Source organism: Melozone crissalis, unplaced genomic scaffold, assembly GCF_028551555.1.
Source record: "Melozone crissalis strain CALT ecotype California unplaced genomic scaffold, PUWL_Pcris_2 ptg000042l_1, whole genome shotgun sequence".
NCBI lineage: Eukaryota > Metazoa > Chordata > Aves > Passeriformes > Passerellidae > Melozone > Melozone crissalis.
In genome coordinates this window covers 18,245,019-18,261,419 of record NW_026535820.1, presented here as the reverse complement: position 1 = coordinate 18,261,419, position 16,401 = coordinate 18,245,019, and the positions used below count along the sequence as shown (strand labels likewise).

The window sequence follows — 16,401 nt, the reverse complement described above, 5'->3', positions numbered from 1 at the left end:
TCCAGTTGTAATCACCTCCACTGCTTCAATTTCTGCTTTTTTTCCAAGAAGAGTCTCTACCTCCAGCTTGTAGCCAGGAACATATATTACTCCTACCTCTACATCAGAGTGCCCTTTAGTGACAGTGCTCCATTAAAGAACCCAAGTTTGCAGCCAAGTCCTCTGGTTTTCTTTTAATTACTGTTTTCTTCCAAGTATGAAAAGCATCTGGCTCAATTTAAGGCTCTCGCTGTAAACCCCAGACTCCTGGTAAGACTCATAGTGGTGGAAACACCTGGTGTGGCTTGCAGCCTCCCCACAAAGGGACCCCAGGGTCATGAGCTCAGTGGCAGCTCCCTCCAGTGTGTGCTGCCTTGGAGCCAGTGGCTCTCAAGACTCCTGACCCCATCAGAAGCTGCCCTTGGCCACCAGCTCCAGGAGACCTTTTCTCTCAGCCTTTGAGTGACTGGTGTGGCCCTGGAGCTGTAGAGCTGGTCCAAGGCTGTCCAGCCTCCAAGTGCTGTCTGCAGCACGAGAAGCTGGAAGCTGCAGCAGTGAGTTGGGCTTTCCCAGTCCCTGTGTGGAGCTGAGTTCTCATCAGTGCTGTGATGCCCAAGGCTGGTCCAGCTGCCAGCTCACTGCAGCAAGCCAAGGAGCTGGCTCTGCCCTTTTGTCCTCACCATCACAGTGGCCTTCTTGTCATCTCACTCGTTATCTTCTTTGGAGCCACTGCTCTCCACACACAGCACACAGGATTCGTGATTTTGTTTCCACCATTCTCCCAAATACCCTGATGTTCACTTTCCTGTATGTGGTCCCAGCTTATCCTGTGACTCAGCTTGCTTGAATGGCTGCCCTGTACTCATCATTATGTTTTAGTTATGCACTAAGTTTTGTGCTCCCTTGGGAAACCTGTAAGGTTTGTGTCTGCGACTGAGAGTGGCCAAAGAAGGATTTCCTGCAAAGCTGTGTGCCATTTTCAGACAATCCAAAATATTATGGAGCAGCTAAGCAGTTTACTAACTAATGAAATAATGATTAAAAATTAAGTGCTCTTCTGTCCTCTGGCTTCTGTCCATGTACAGTAAAAATTTGACCTGAGTTTGCTCATGCACCTTGGCAGAACACTTAGAGGAAATTTCTGTGAGTTCATTTAAATTTCTTTAACAAAGCACTCAGTAAAACAAGGAGTGGAAGAGAGAAGAAGCTGCATAACAAATTGTACTACCCAGTTTCTGCAGGAGTGTAACACTTTCTGCTGGGCATATCCTCTCTCATCTTTTGGCACAAGAACTACCAGGACATTTATCAAGCAGTTTAATCTATTTTAACTGTGCAACAAAGTTCATCTAAAAATTTACAGACATTGATCTCATCAGTAAAAAATAGTATTCATATAGTAGGATATGAAGAAACTGAATTACTGAATTACTACATTAATTCTCCTTAAAAATATTTTTGGAACTCTTAGTTTTAACAGCTTTGAAGTCTGTCTAAGCTATTTAAATAGAGTAATGCACTGTTCAGATGAGATGGCAAACAAGATGCCATCTTTTCTTGTGGATCAGGAAAGAAGTGCAGAACAGGAGGAACATGAAAAGTAGTGAAAGCTCTTAGTCTCTTAAGTGAAAAGGCTACACCAAATATGTTCAAATAATTCTTCCTTTTGGAGACTGGGGTAAGATTCAAAGTATGAGGAGGTACGAAGTGTGCTTAACAAACAAAGTCCATATTTCATTGAAAAATAAGGTTCTGCTCACACTGAGAACTCTGCTTTTTGTGATGTGTGCCTTTAGCTATAGTTTATGGTTTTCAACATTTCCGGCTCTGCTTTTCAGGAGGATATAGTTCAGCCATGGAAAAAATTTGTACTGGACTGAAACTTACTGTAGTAGAAACTAGCCAAGAAATAAATGTACTAAGTCAATAAAACTGCAGAGAAACAGAATTTTTAGAAACTATTTTTACTCTTAATACGTGAAAATTATTCTTCAGCCTATTACATATAAACCTCAGAGCACTACTGGGACTTGGTGCCTGTGGATTCCAAAGACACAAGGAAGAGTTATTTTGTATTTTATTGGATTTTCCCTAAATAGGTTATAGTACCGTGTGTTAATTTTTTTAATGCAGAGTTTCCACTGAGTTGCCAATTTGACTGCTTCACCTGCTCTTCTGTTTTATGCTTTTAGCTTGTCATGGAACAAAAACCATTTTCCAGCTCCCTGGCTGAGTGATACACCTGCACTGGTGTAAATTGCATGTAAGTCTGTGGAAGCCAGAGAGGTTGCACTTGTGTAACTGGAGCTGTGATAAGGAACAAGAGTGTTTAGTGCAGTTTAGTGCTAAAAACATTTGACACTTGCTTTGAACAAATAAATTACAGTGTCTCCACACTTAGTTGGAAAGGCTGTGGGTCAAGGGTGTGATGTATTTCTCTGCTGGAGTTCAAAAGAGCAGCTGCAGAGTATGGCATAAATAACAGCAGATATTGACCTCTTTGAGAGTGAAAAGGCAAGATATATTGACCCTGAAGTCAAATATTGACCCCAGATTTGTTTCAGTCTTTTTTTTTTTCTCTTCAAGGACCAATAAATCTTGGTATTTGGCAAAAAACCCCAAGAATGGAAATGCAAATTCAGGTTGGACACAAATATGATCAATTCTAGTCGCTTTCTAAGTTCTTGCCATCTTTTACAGAAAGGGACTATTTTCTTTGTATTTTTAGTGGTATATCATATCAAAACAAGGAAACTGATTATTACAGCCATTATTTGAGAACTTCAGCATTCCTCAGAGAGTTAAAAGTGTGGTAAAGTTACAAGTGTAGAAGAACATCGGAAACCAGTGAGAAAGTTCTACAGCAGATATGTAGGTTTGCAGTCCAAAAGTCTTTGGCATTAACTTCAGGCAGAATAATTTTTCAAAATGAGCTTAGACATCTTGACTGAGTTCACTCAGCTTCCTTCTTCCCTCTTCCCTGAATAGTTGTCCTCCAAAGTTTTAGTTACCCTGGGATTGCTTTCACTGAAACGCAAGCTAATATTTGGGTTGGGGGTTTTTTATTGCACAGGGTTGGACCTTTCACAAGAACTTTTAATAATATATTTATGTGTCAACTAGGGAAAAAAAACCCCAAGGTCTCTTTTACAATTTTTTGTCTGAATTAAAATTCACCAATTCCCACTTGTAACATATATAGATTTATATTATGCCTTCTGCCTCTTAATTAAAGTGCTCTGGGATTTTCTCTCCATTGAAGCACATACATTTTATAGTGAAAAGTTCTAAGTTTTTCATTTAGTCTTTTGGGTAAGAAAATTATTTTCTTCAGTTTAAGCCTTTTACTGTCAGCCTAAATCCCCTGATAAAGCTTGTAGCAATGAGTCTGAAATGCATGGTAAGATTTGAGTCTTACCAGACTAAAGACTGGTAAGTTTGACTTAAGTCAAACTTAAAAGGCTTGTAAGTCCTATGAGGCATGGCTGAGGGAGCTGGAGTTGTTTATCCTGGAGAAAAGGAGGCTCAGGGGTGACCTTATCACTCTCTAAAACCACCTGAAAGGAGGCTAGAGGCAGCTGGGGCTCAGCCTCTTCTCCCAGACAATGAGTGACAGGACCAGAGGACATAGCCTCAAGCTATGACCCCTGCCAAGGGAGGTTTAGGCTGGACATCAGGAGGAATTTCTTAATGGAAAGGGTTGTCAAGTATTGAAATGTACTGCCAAGGGAGGTAGTGGAGTCACTATCCCTGGAAGTCCTCACGAAACAACTGGATGTGGCACTCAGTGCCATGGTGTAGGTGACAAAGTGGAGATGGTCAAAGGCTGGACTCAATGAACTTGGAGGTTTTTTCCAACCAAAATGATTCTGTGATTCTGAGATTCTTAGTCCTCCATCTGCAGATGTGGAATCTCAGGAGAACCTGGCCTCATGACAACAGCCTTCCCCTTGTACTGCTCTGAAGACAGGGATCCTAAAACTGCCAGGCTTTGTTAAAAATATTTTGCAAAGACTTGGTTCTTCATGATTTCATAAGCTATCAGGGAAAGGATTATAGCAAGGAATGTGTGTTTCAGGAAGATGATTACTTTTGCAAGTATTATTATTGTTGTTGCTGTTGAAAGTGTAGCAAATTTTTCATGTTTAATGGATTTGTCAGCTTATGTATTTTCGTGATTGCAGTAGAGTTTTCACCTCCTTACCACAGTGATTGCATTGACAGCAGGGTGGGTGCTATGTAGGCAGGTAACATGTTTGTTGTCTAATTGTTGGCTAATTCGTTATCTTTCTGACTGCAGTGCTCTGGATGTCCTTCTGCATCGCTTTTCCTCACTTGTAACAAACACATTTAATGCATCATTTCCCAGCATTTGTCAAGAAAGTGCAGATTTGCTTAGTGTTTTATTAGGAGGGAAAACAAAAATTCTGTTCACCAACCACGCCCCCACCTCTGTACAGAAAATTTCTTGTAGTAGTTTACAGAATAAAAATTTCCTCTCTAGATAAGAGTAAATATTAACCAGGGGAAAATCCCAGAAATTGTGATGATATTAGGTGGAAAAAATCCATTTATCAGGGCTATTTGCTCCTTTCATTGCACAGTCATTACACATTGGCACGGGCATTTGAAAAAAATGTTCTGGTTGCCTGAGGAATTCATTCTAAGTCTGCTTTTTATCCAGGAAATTGGATGCTAGTGAGGTGTGAATGAACCAGGGTTAGGGAGACCTCAGAAGTCGGAGATGCTGCAGGACACAAGGAGACAGGAGAGGGGGAAAAGGGAAGAACAGAATGAGAAAACTGAAAGATGGGAGCTGCATTGAGAAATAATCATTCCTTAACTTAGAGATCCAGCTTCACAGGGGAACACTTCCCCTTTGAAAATATAAGATTCTGGAAAAGGAGGCAGAGGGGGAGGTTGGTTATATTGGAGGGTGGAAACAAGATTTATTGTGTCTGCCATCAAGCCTGCAATATTTCTGTAGAAAAAGCCCTACCTTTAGAAAGTGGTTTTAGAAGGGCAGTGAGGTGGAAAATAAATCCAGGCCCTGACAGCTCCTCTCCTTTGGAGGTGATTTAATGGAGAGTCTCAATTCAGCTGAGGGGAGTAAGGCAGCACACTTCTAGAGGAACAGTGCTTATACCTCGACATAATTTCTCTCCTGTAGTTGAGCATGTAGCCTCAGGAGATTAGGAATGAATTTACAGCCAGTGGATTTGTGACCATGAGCTATGTTCAGTGCAGTGCCTATGGGGATCCTTTCTTCTCAGTTCAGTATTGGTACCTCAGCCAAGACTCTTGATATCACAGGGAAAAGGCTAATCAGAAGTGGCAGTTTGCATAATTAAAAGAGTAGAGTAGGCTTCTTTATACCTACTGTTTTCTGAACTCACTTTTTTTTTTGGGGGGGGGAGGGGGGTCCTACTGCATTCTTCCTTGTGGCCCTCTTCATTTTTGGGGTCACCTTCCAAATAACAGTTCTATGAAACTGCTAAGTACCCAGGATGGACAGAAACACTTTTACCTCTTCTTTTTTCATGCACATGAATCTTTTAAATTCCAAATAATGTCCTCAGAGAGACTTTCCATTTGGAAAAGAGGTAATTTTTATATTAGAGTCGTTCTTAATGAAGGCGACAGGACCATTACCACTAAATCCAGAAAAGAGTGTATAAAGGTACATATATTAATTTGAGGCATCAAATCTTGGTTAATTTTTTTCAATCCTGGTAATGTCAGCATTTATTGCAACATTTCAGATGGAACATAACAAAACCTGTAGTTACAGATATACCTGCAGGTTTGATTTTCTGGGTATACTTGTTCAGTCTCAGGCAACAATTTTTTCCCCCCTGAAAACCTCATCAAAAGTATCTCTGCATTTTTCCCTAACAGAAAAATGTAAATATGGTTTCTATGCTATCAAATATGGTTGAAACTCTGTTTTGTTCAATTCCACCAGGTACTAGATGAGAGAAAAAATCCTGATGAGAAGGGCATGCTGGTTGTGCTTCTGACTACTGAGTGAAAATTGGTTTAGATTCGTATGAGCTACAAGAGTTTAAAAGCACACTTTGCTGTAACACATGGTATTTTACAATGCTCTTAAATGAATGACCTGCCTCAGCCATGTCAGGGGTGCATGTCTGCACAGAAACTTACATGGAACAGATGGCTGCCAAATACGTCCATCTAACTTGTGAAGGCACATAAAAAATTTAATTTCTGTAGTTAAATGGAATAGCTTTTGTGGCAACATCAGCGGATACAGAAATGTTGTTTTGTTGTGCATGGCTGGAGTTCCCTTTGTTTCTTGTTCTTTAAAACAGTGATCCAATGTTTTTAGCATTGCCCTTAAATTTAAAAGTTGCAGAACTGGTAAAAGAACAGGTGAAAGCTTTCTGTGAAGAGCATCATCTTTGCATCTGTGCCCTGGATGACTTCATCATGTCCTTGGTGAGTGGCCCTGCAGCACAGGTGGCACTGCCATGGTTTTGGCACCTACCACACTCAGCCATGGAGGGGATCATGCTGCCCTCCTCAAGAAATGTATCAAAAGCCACAAAACATGGAATTAACCACTTTTTCTGCCTACCATTTAGCACCATTACTAGGGTCACTAATATCTAAAAGTTATAAAGTTAGAGAATCTTAGGGAAAGTATACATTTTGGGTGTATATTATATGTTACCTCTTTTCATCCTTTCAGTTGAATGTAAATTGAAATAGGGTGGAAAATCATGTACATTAGTCATCAAATTATATAATCTTAGTTAGGATCTATGTTTCTTTGGGAAGCATATTTATTTCAGAATGGAAGGCCTGGACTTTGACAAAAATGGCCTGCCACAACTCTGAGGGACAGATCCCTTCCTTGACTTTGCTAATGCTTTGTTACCTCTGGTTTTATATAAATCATTGAATGGAATATCTTCAGGTTGTCTTAGGAAACTGATTCACAAACAAGAAACCTGGCTTTGATCTCCTTATAGGTCTGGCTATATTTCTTCTTGCAAGTCAGTCTAAATTCTCCTGTATTGAGACAGAGTTTGAGAGAGGCTCTTTATTGTCATGTATCATGGCTGTCTTGCCTGTCATTAATTCATACATAATTTCTATCTTCCTTTAACTGCTCTAGTTTTTCTCTCATCTTTTGAACAGCCTAATTAGATTTCTGGGTTTAGTTCCAGAGACATGCACTGAGTGATCCGTTACTTGATTTTCCGTAACTGAGGACAGACACATCTCTCTTATTCCAGACAGTTATTTAAAAGCACCAGCACTTTCTGAGGTTTGTTCTGGTTTGAGTTTGTCTTTAAATCTAATAGCCTGAGGGATGCTGGACCCTCTGCTGGTGTGATATTCTTACCACATTGTTATGGCTGGACCTTAAGCTATTGCAAATCCGTGATTTTTCATAAAATTTACCACACTGGTTCTTCGGCTCTGTTTGTAATATTTGCCTAACATACAGTTTGGATATGCAGCAGTCTTTGCTTACCCTGTGTTGTGGTTGAGCTTTTTGTGTCCTTTCAATTAAAATATTTAGTGTTTAATCACAGTAGGACATTGTTTGGTAATACTATATAATTAAATGGTGGTGGTTGTTGAAGTGTATAATTAGGATTTCTGACAATTCATTGTGATTCTCTGGACTGCTGCAAAGAAGAACAAAGCCAGAGAGAAAATGCTGCCTGGGTTATATAAATAAGTGAGAGATGATGGTCAGGCTGAAAATGAGGGTTCTCCCCTCCTTTAATGAAAGGGTTTGTGTACATTACATAGAATAAAGTATTTCTTAGGCTGAAAGCTTTCCAGAGATAATAGTGTTGGCCCTCTGAGACTCTTTATTATGTCAGATGTGGGATTCTAATTTATGGGAAGTGGCCCCTGCCTCCAACAGGCTCAATCTGGTGTGTGGAGGAGAATTTGCTTGATGGCCCCTTTGTGCAGAGCTTTGGGCTGAAGTGTGCAGATCATTAAGGGCTGGGTTTTCCCAAAGTGTCCCAGAGAAGGAAATCCCTCGTGTTTACTGAAATACCCTGGGCTTTTGGGACAAAATGCACCCCTTCCACTTCAGGGGGTGCAGGGACAGGGTGAGCCCTGCCAGCCCCAGCATTGCCCCCTCAGTGTTGAGAATTGCTCTCCAGAGGTGGGATTATAAAAGTCCCAGTGGAGTCTTCAATTCTCTTAAGCATTAATGAACAAGTCGTCCCCACTTCTATTTTTTAGGAGTCTGGGAATCTGTTCTCCTAGAATGCAAGCTGAAAGTCCCACATAATTACATAGCTGCAAGAATCGTGGAACAGTTTGGGTTGCAAGGGACCCTTAAAGTTAGTCATCTAGTCCAAATGCTCTGCATGTTCATCAAGATCAGTTTGCTCAGAGCCCTGCTCACCCTGACCTTGAATGTTACCAGGGATGGGATATCTCCCATCTCTTTGAGCAACCTGTTCCTGTTTCACCACCCTCATTGTAAAAAAGTCTTCATTTTATTTAATCTGAATCCACCTTCTTTTGGTTTAAAGCCATTTCCTCTTGTTAGGACAAGAAGCCTGCTAAAAAGTTTGTCCTCATCTTTCTTAGCAGCCCCCTTTAAGTACTGAAAGGCCACAATAAAGTTCTTTTGAAGCCTTCTCTTCTCCAGGTTGAACAGTCCCAACTCAGTCATCCTGTCTTCATAGAAGAGATGGTCCAGCCCTTCTGATCATCTTCATGTTCCTCCCCTGCACCCACCCCAGCAGGTCCATGTCTTTTCTGTGCTGGGGGACCCCAGAACTGTACACAGGTGGGGTCTCACCAGAGCAGAATAGAGGGGCAGATTGCCTCCTTCCTCTGCTGGCCACACTGCTTTTGACACAGCCCAGGATGTGTTTGGCTTTCTGAGCTGCAAGAGCACATTGCCAACCCATGTCCAGCTTTTGTACACCAGCATCCTCAAGTCCTTCTTGGCAGTGCTGCTCTTGATCTGTTCATGCCCCGACCTGTAGTGATACCAGGGATTGCCCCAACCTTGTACTTGGAAAGAAAGGGGCACCAGGTGAATAGGAAATCTCGAATGTGAAGTTCAGGATATAATCATAGGAACTGGTACCACTGTCTGTGGCAGGGGTTGTACAGCCTCGCAAAGCACAAATTCTCAGACCGGGCTTTTGAGGTGTGATTTCTTCTCTCCAGAGGTTATTGCCTTCTGCCAGCTGTGTAGCAGGGCAATCAGATTATGCTGAATACTGTAGAAACCTGTGGAGATGGAGTGATTTGGGTTGGGTCCATTTATTTATTCATTTTGGAAGAAAGAAGCTCTGTGTCTTGCAGTGTTTACTTGGAATATAGAGTGGGTGTTTCAGCCTGTGTCTTGCTGCCATGCTTCATAATTTTCCACCTGGCACAGGAAAACTGGCACGAGTTAGGTGGGTACGTACCCACTGCTTGGATTTCCAGTTTAGCTGCTTTAATTGCTTCCTAATAAATAACCAGAAACTTTTTCAAAGCAAGCATGCTTGCATTTATCCCTATTTGATTACAAAACCAGAAGCAAAACTAGCAAATTCCGGAACAAATGACAGCATGTTTGTGCTAGATATTTTTTCCAATGGCATTGTAAAAATCTGATGATTAAGTTAAGCAGGCTGTTGCAATCCACCTGCCCACAAGCCAGCACTGCACTATTGGGGTGAGCAGGAACATTGCCATTGTGGAGACAGGGCTTGCCAAAACCGTGGAACAGGAGGAGGTGTGGATCTTTACACATTAGCTAGGAAATATGTAGGGCATCTATTTACATGTAGCTCAAATTGCAGCTTTTACAGTGTGAGAATAGACTCTAAACTGAAGAAGTTAGTTTTATCTCAAAGCAATAATTTAAAAAGGCATGAAGCAGTTTCAATTTTTGCCATTATAAAGAACAATTGCTGTCTGAAGTAGGCCAGCATATGGAACTATCAAACCATCAGTTTTGTTCACTGCAACAGAACCAGTCCTGAAGGATCATGGGAATTGTTTTTGTGAGGGGTAGGTTAATAACCTGTGACACAGTACAAAAGAGAAGACAAAAATCTCACTGTGAATTTTGTGGCTGGCTGGATCCTGTAATCTCAAACCTATACAAAGTTATTGTTGTCAAAGATGCTGTTGCCTGCTTTTTCTTAGTGTGCTGATATAATATGCTGGGGTTTTATCATTACCAAAGCTTCTCTGTAAAAAAAATACACTCATTTTTCCATATATTTGAACATAATTGTGTTTATGTGTATGTATATATGAAAACACTTATATGCCTGAACTTAAAATCCTCTCTGTCCTGTGAGACAAACTTACTTTCATAATTGCTAGTCATGCATATTAGTAAACTACCATTTTACACTTGGGTGCCTGGATTTAAGCACTTTAAACCAGGTTTTTCAAAACATTTAGGTATGTAAACCTAGAGATGGATTCCTCATGGGATCACCTACTTTTTGCTATGAGATAGATACCACTGGGAGCTTGTTGCAACTCTGCAACATTAATTATGTCTCAGTATTTGACTCCTAGTTACACACTGAATCACAGAATGGTTCATGCTGGAAGGTAACCCAAAGATCATGTAATTTCTGCCTCCCTGCCATGAGCAGTGCCACCTTCTAGGGCAGGAGTCCTGAATTAGATGTATATAGTTTGCTCAGGTCCCTTTAAATATAGGTATTAGATCCACTGCTGTTTTGAAAACATTAACTTTGAGAAAACAATCATTTGAAGGCTGCAAAGTAGGCTTGCAGTCTTCCTTTTGTTATTTTCAGTGAATCACACTGGGGAAGCCCCCTCCAAACTAATGTATTTTCATTTCCTGCACTACATTTCTTTATCTTATCATTATTATTCTCATTTCTCGTCGGGGTTATGAAGGAAACCTTGCATCTTTGTGAAAATTGATTTGCTAGCAGAAATATTATGAGGCCACCTATGATCCTGCAGCCAGAGCCAAGAAAAGAACAGAGAGGCAAATACTTGTAAAAGAATTATTCAGAGAAAAAAAAAAAAAGCATGTACATGCCTTATTCCAGTGTTCAAAGATGTGCTCCTGAATTGCAATACAGTTGAGGAGTCAGGCATTTTGTAAGGTGGTTACAAAGAGCAAAGCTATCTAGTGTCCCATTAAAACCATGGAACAAAACAACAACAACAACAAAAATCCCCCGAACAAATAAAACCCAAAAATCCCAGGTCCACCTTCAGCAAAACCTCTTCTTGTAGCCCAAAAGGAATCTGCAGATGTATACCCCCTGCGTGAGAACAAAGTCTTCAGTCACTGGAATGCAATGCTATAAAAACAAATACTACAAAGCCTGGTAACAGGGGGATGTCTCACTTGCATATTTTTTTGTGAGCATTTTGGTTTGCAGAGAAGGGGGTCCCCAAAGCATGTGAGCCAGCAGGATCTCTTTGTACTAGGTTGCTGTCTGTTTGGCCAGATGTCTTCCCAACAGTGAGGCAGAAAAACCAGAGCTCTTATTAAAATAAGTCAGAGAAAGGAATGGAAAAAAGCATATGTCCAGTGAAACGAGGCACATTGTGTCCCATCTGATATTTATTAAACATTGATCAAATCAGCAGTGAGAAATGCACGTCATGCGGAAGTGACCCCAGCTCCCTGGGTTTGGAAGGCAGTGACAAATGTCTGGGAGCAGAGCAGCATTGGAAACATGTGTACAGGACACAGAGAGGAGTGTGCTGCACTAGGAGCATCACTAACAGATGGGGAAGAGCTCACTTGAGCTGAGAATGCCCTCTTGCAGGTTTACATTTGTTCTGTCAATGGGATGTGTGTGTAGGGCCTTTCCCTTTCCATTTAGTCTGCAGCTTTCTAGATGAAATGTGATACATCTCCTGGAAGAATTCTGCATTTTTATCTGTCAGTCATAACAGCAAGCAGTCTAGTGGATAAAACTGGGGAACTTCTGCCAAATAAAAGCCCAAGCATGGGACCCTTCAAGGCTCAACTCATAGCTTTTGTGGTAAACCTGCATGATGTTATGCCAGCCTGCTGGGTTTTGTGTAATCACAGTAAGCATTTTTAATTGACTCACATTTGCTGTTGCTTAATATTTTGGCTATCACATCTTTTGAGAACAACCTTTGAATAAAAATGTGTCCCCACAACATGGACTAAATGCATCTCCTATATCAGAACAATCTTATTTGGGCATCATCATTAAGTGAGGTAGTGGAGAAGAATAACAGGGCAAGCTGAAGTCAGGGTGTGTGCTTGGGAATTTGGGGAGCTCTGATTATACTGTAGTTTATCCCTATACAGAGAGGTTTACATTCATGGCTTTTGCATGTAGCCTGATGTATTTAATTGCTTAGAAAGACATCAGAATGAGTCTTCCAAATCTTTTCCTCAAGGGGTACCTATATCTTTGGTATTTTTGAAGTAGTTTTATATGTTTAGTAAACTAGAAAGTCTCGTGTTACTAGCAGCAGAGTTAAGCACAAAATGTTTGTAATAAAGAGCAAAGATAATTGCTCTGAAAGATTTTACTGCATCCCAGGTAAAAGAAAACAAAGGAGCCTGTTAGAGCTCCCTGGCTTTTCACTCCAGCCCTGGACCTGGGTCATGTTAGATGAGGGTAGCAGGGGTTCATGGCAATCAGAAGTAGTTTTAGGCTGACAGGCAGAAAGCCCCAGTGAGGAATGCAGTGCAGAGTTCCAGGCCAGTTAGTTAATGGAATCACTCCAGCCTGTATGATTGTTTTAGTATGATGTGCCTGTGTTATTGATACCAACCGTGCTGGGCTGTAAAAGGATGGAGAGGTCTGGCTTTTGTTGGGGTGCTGTTCTGGTGTCAGTTTGAAACACACAGAAACAAAAAGTTCTGAAAAGCTGAAGTGCTGTTTTATTGAACCAGAAGTAGAGTGGGTTGAGACAAGTGAAACTGGATCCCTGTGAAGCACTGGAACATAGATGATGCTTGATGCTGAACTGCAATACACTCAGAGACATCGGTGAAGTTTCAGCTCATTACACTACCCAGGAAGCTGGAGTACAGTGACAGAAAGCAGATCATGTCATAAAATGAGTAATCTGACTATGAGACACTTATCAAGTGAAACTTTTCATTGGCAATTGCTGCCAAAGGCTTTGTTTTTACTTCTGCCTTTCTCTGTGTTTTGTACCTCTGCAGTCCATCATTTTTCCCAGATTAGGATCTAGGCCTGCTTCAATTAACATTAAAATAAGGAGGATCAAGCTTTCTGTTTGTCTGTGTATTTAGAAAGTGAATGTGATGTGAGTTTTGCCCCAAACTTGTTTTTGGATATGTGAACTCTTAAAGACAACTAGATTGGAATTTTAAATCCTTCCATGAGAAGGTGCCTTGCATTTAGGGCACAGGGGCTCAATGAGCCCATTAGTACTGGCTAAGGCCAGCAATATGGTGCTCCAGACACCACCAAGTTCCCACTGTGAGATCATTTCAGTCTCTAAATACCTATTGCAAACCTTTAGAAAACTGCACTTTCCCTTTCCTGCTTTTTCTACAGTTAGAGCTTCTTCACCAGCAAACTCCTTGAGACCAAAGCAAACAAGTCAGCCCATGCATCAGGATCCATAAGCAAACCTGACTACTGAAATATGGGCCCTTCACCTTTTCGTTTGTGGTGCAGGAGTTACCCCCCTTCCAAATCCAAGTCACCAATAAATGGGCTATGGAGCTGCCTGTCTCTGTGCCAGCTCCCTCCCTTCTCACCCCATGGGCAGAAGAGAAGCCTTTACCCTCTGGAATTTCTGTTCTTGAGTTAATGCTTACAAGCCTTTGTCTCATTTTCCCATAATGTTCCTGAAAAAAGAACCAGATGTTCCCAGCTGGTCTTATGCCTAAACCACAAGGAACCCAAATCATGGCATCACTTTCATCACATGGCAACAGAATGTGATGTCACACCTGAAAAGTTTAGAAAAAACATGTGATGATGTAATGTGGAAAAGACCTGAAAAAGATGCATTTCCATCATAACCACAGCGAGTATATTTGTGCAGAGAAGATTGAAGAAAATGCCTTGTCAAATAAATTTGTGTAAATCCTCTTCCTCAGTTGCTCCAATATGGTAATCCTTCTTTCTTCAAGTACCTTAGCTTTAAAGGAAGCCATTGGAAAATGTCATTGGAGAGAGAAATGCAATTGACTTAACTCATTATGTTGGTCACCCATCCTTCTTGAACCCAGGGGAAGTGGCCTGTGCTTTTCTCTTAAAAAAAAAAAAAAAAAAAAAAAAAAAAAAAGAAAAATAAAAAAGCACTCTGTAGAAGGTTATGAGTTTGGAAAAGTAAAATCATCTGTGTGTTAGGCCTCGGGGGAAATATAAGTTATTCATAAAAAGCTGCAGAGCAAGTTTTGATTAGTTAAGTAATCTGGTACATAGAATTTATTAGAGCTTAAAGCTTTCCTGTGGGACTCCCCTAATAGTACACAAATAGAGTGAATATCAAAGAAATGCATTTTCTGACAGACACAGAAAGTTAGGTTAATCCTGGCCTGCTTAGTGCACCTTGGAAAGATGGATAAATCCCGTCTGTTTCTTCCAGCACATAGCTCCAGTTTTCAGGTTTTTACACATTTGTGCTTCTGATTAATAACCCATGCTCCCAACACTCTTGAGCTATTCCCAAGGAGCACAAAAGAGGAAAATAGGAAAATTGCTTCCATAATAGACTCAAAGATACCAAGCTGTTCTGGAAAAAAGTTTAAATATAGACTAGTATAGCTCTGTTTTCTTTCATCAATTTGAGGCCATTTTTCTTAAGCTTGTCCACAAAGAGAAATTCACCAGCACTTTTTCTGTGGATGAACAGATCACTGTATCAGTAAAGCATCTCTTCTTTCTGTGGAAATAGTGTTCTCCAAAACCCCCCAAAAATATGCAAGAAGTCTCATTGTGGAAAGAAAGTGTTTGCATGGTAACTGTCTGTGGTGATTGTCACAAAGCAGAACTACTCCTACCAGTCTTTCACAATGCTCTTTTTTTCCTGTGGTTTTTTTCTGCCAGAACATTTGTTGTGTCCTATTGCCCCCATAGGGATACCAAATGCTAAGAAAAAGCTCCTGCAGTGTGATGCCTGACAGAGGAGATGCTAATAAAGGTTTTATTTCCAAAACTCACCAGAATCTTGTTAGCACAATCAGAAAATAGCCACCTTCACAGGAAAGCCAGAGGTTGTCCAGTGAAGCAGAACCTACTTTTCTTACACATGCTAAAATCCCAAAGTGATTGTTTCACTGAGCAGATGTTCTAACCACTGTGATTTTTTTTATCCTGGCAGCACAGGCAAATAGGCACTCCATATGTAAACATCACCTGCTGAGATAAATAATTTGCTCTTTAGAAAACAGAGGAAAGGAGATGGAGAGACAAACCCAGCAGTGTGTTCTTTGCCATTGTTTTAAATTTCTTTAAATTTTCTGTTGCAGGTATTCAGGAGGGGAGCCAATGTACCAAGTGTAAAAATAACTGGGCACTGAAGTTCTCCATCATCTTATTATACATTTTGTGTGCCCTGTTAACAATCACAGTAGCCATTCTGGGATACAAAGGTATGTATGCATTGAGACCAACATTGCACTTTCAGACAAGTGTCCAAACACATTGTCACTTATTAGCTAGCCGGGCAATTTGTCACATTTTAGCCTAAATATCAGTACTTGGGCAGTGTTGGCTTTTTGTATGTACATAACAACAAACTGCAACCTTAGAATTTGACTTTCAAATAACTATGAATTTTTGAAACCAGATTAGACATTTGAAAGGGAAGTTGAAACAAAATGATCATTCCTCCACCAAGGAGTACTGGAAGACACAAAGCTGTATAACATGTGCAACAGCCAGGAATATCTTACTAATATAATATTTATCACAGGAACAAAATGTAGTATCAATATTAATTTGAAATATCTAGAAGAAGAAAAATTAAACCAGGAGGTACGAGTGTATTGACTATTCACAATAATTGTGATGAACAAAGACACTTAGATGCTTTTAACAGTAATTTCAAAGATTCTGGTAGTTGAGCAACCCAGTAATGGAGAGAATTTCATTTATGCAAGTCATTGGTTGGGCACACTGGGAAACATGGCTTAAAATTCCCATAAATCCTTATCACGAATTAACTGTAGCCACTTGAGCATTTATAAAAATGTTTTGATGTAAACACCTGCTTACTGTGCAGTTACATCTATAATAAGTTAAATAAATAAGATGTGAATTTCTGGCATGGAAAGGAAAGTGAACAACATCATTGTGAGCATTATAACAGGGCTTCACAGCTTGTTGCAGAGAAAACCAAGCTAGTTCTAAATTACCTGTCTGAGCATGGCTCTGAGAGTAGCTTCAAAACCCCTCCAAGGAGCTGAGTAAATATTCATGTGATTAGCATGCAGTGTGTCCT

At 40.5% G+C, this 16,401-nt stretch overlaps 1 protein-coding gene across 1 annotated transcript in view; it reads left to right on the top strand.

Moving 5' to 3' along the window:
* COLEC12 (collectin subfamily member 12) overlaps window positions 1-16,401 on the top strand; it is a 94,727-nt gene that overhangs the window by 60,125 nt on the left and 18,201 nt on the right. Inside the window, exon 3 of the mRNA XM_054285245.1 lies at window positions 15,428-15,550. Within this exon, the coding sequence (XP_054141220.1) occupies window positions 15,428-15,550 (123 nt within the window). The remainder of the gene's footprint in view (window positions 1-15,427; window positions 15,551-16,401) is intronic.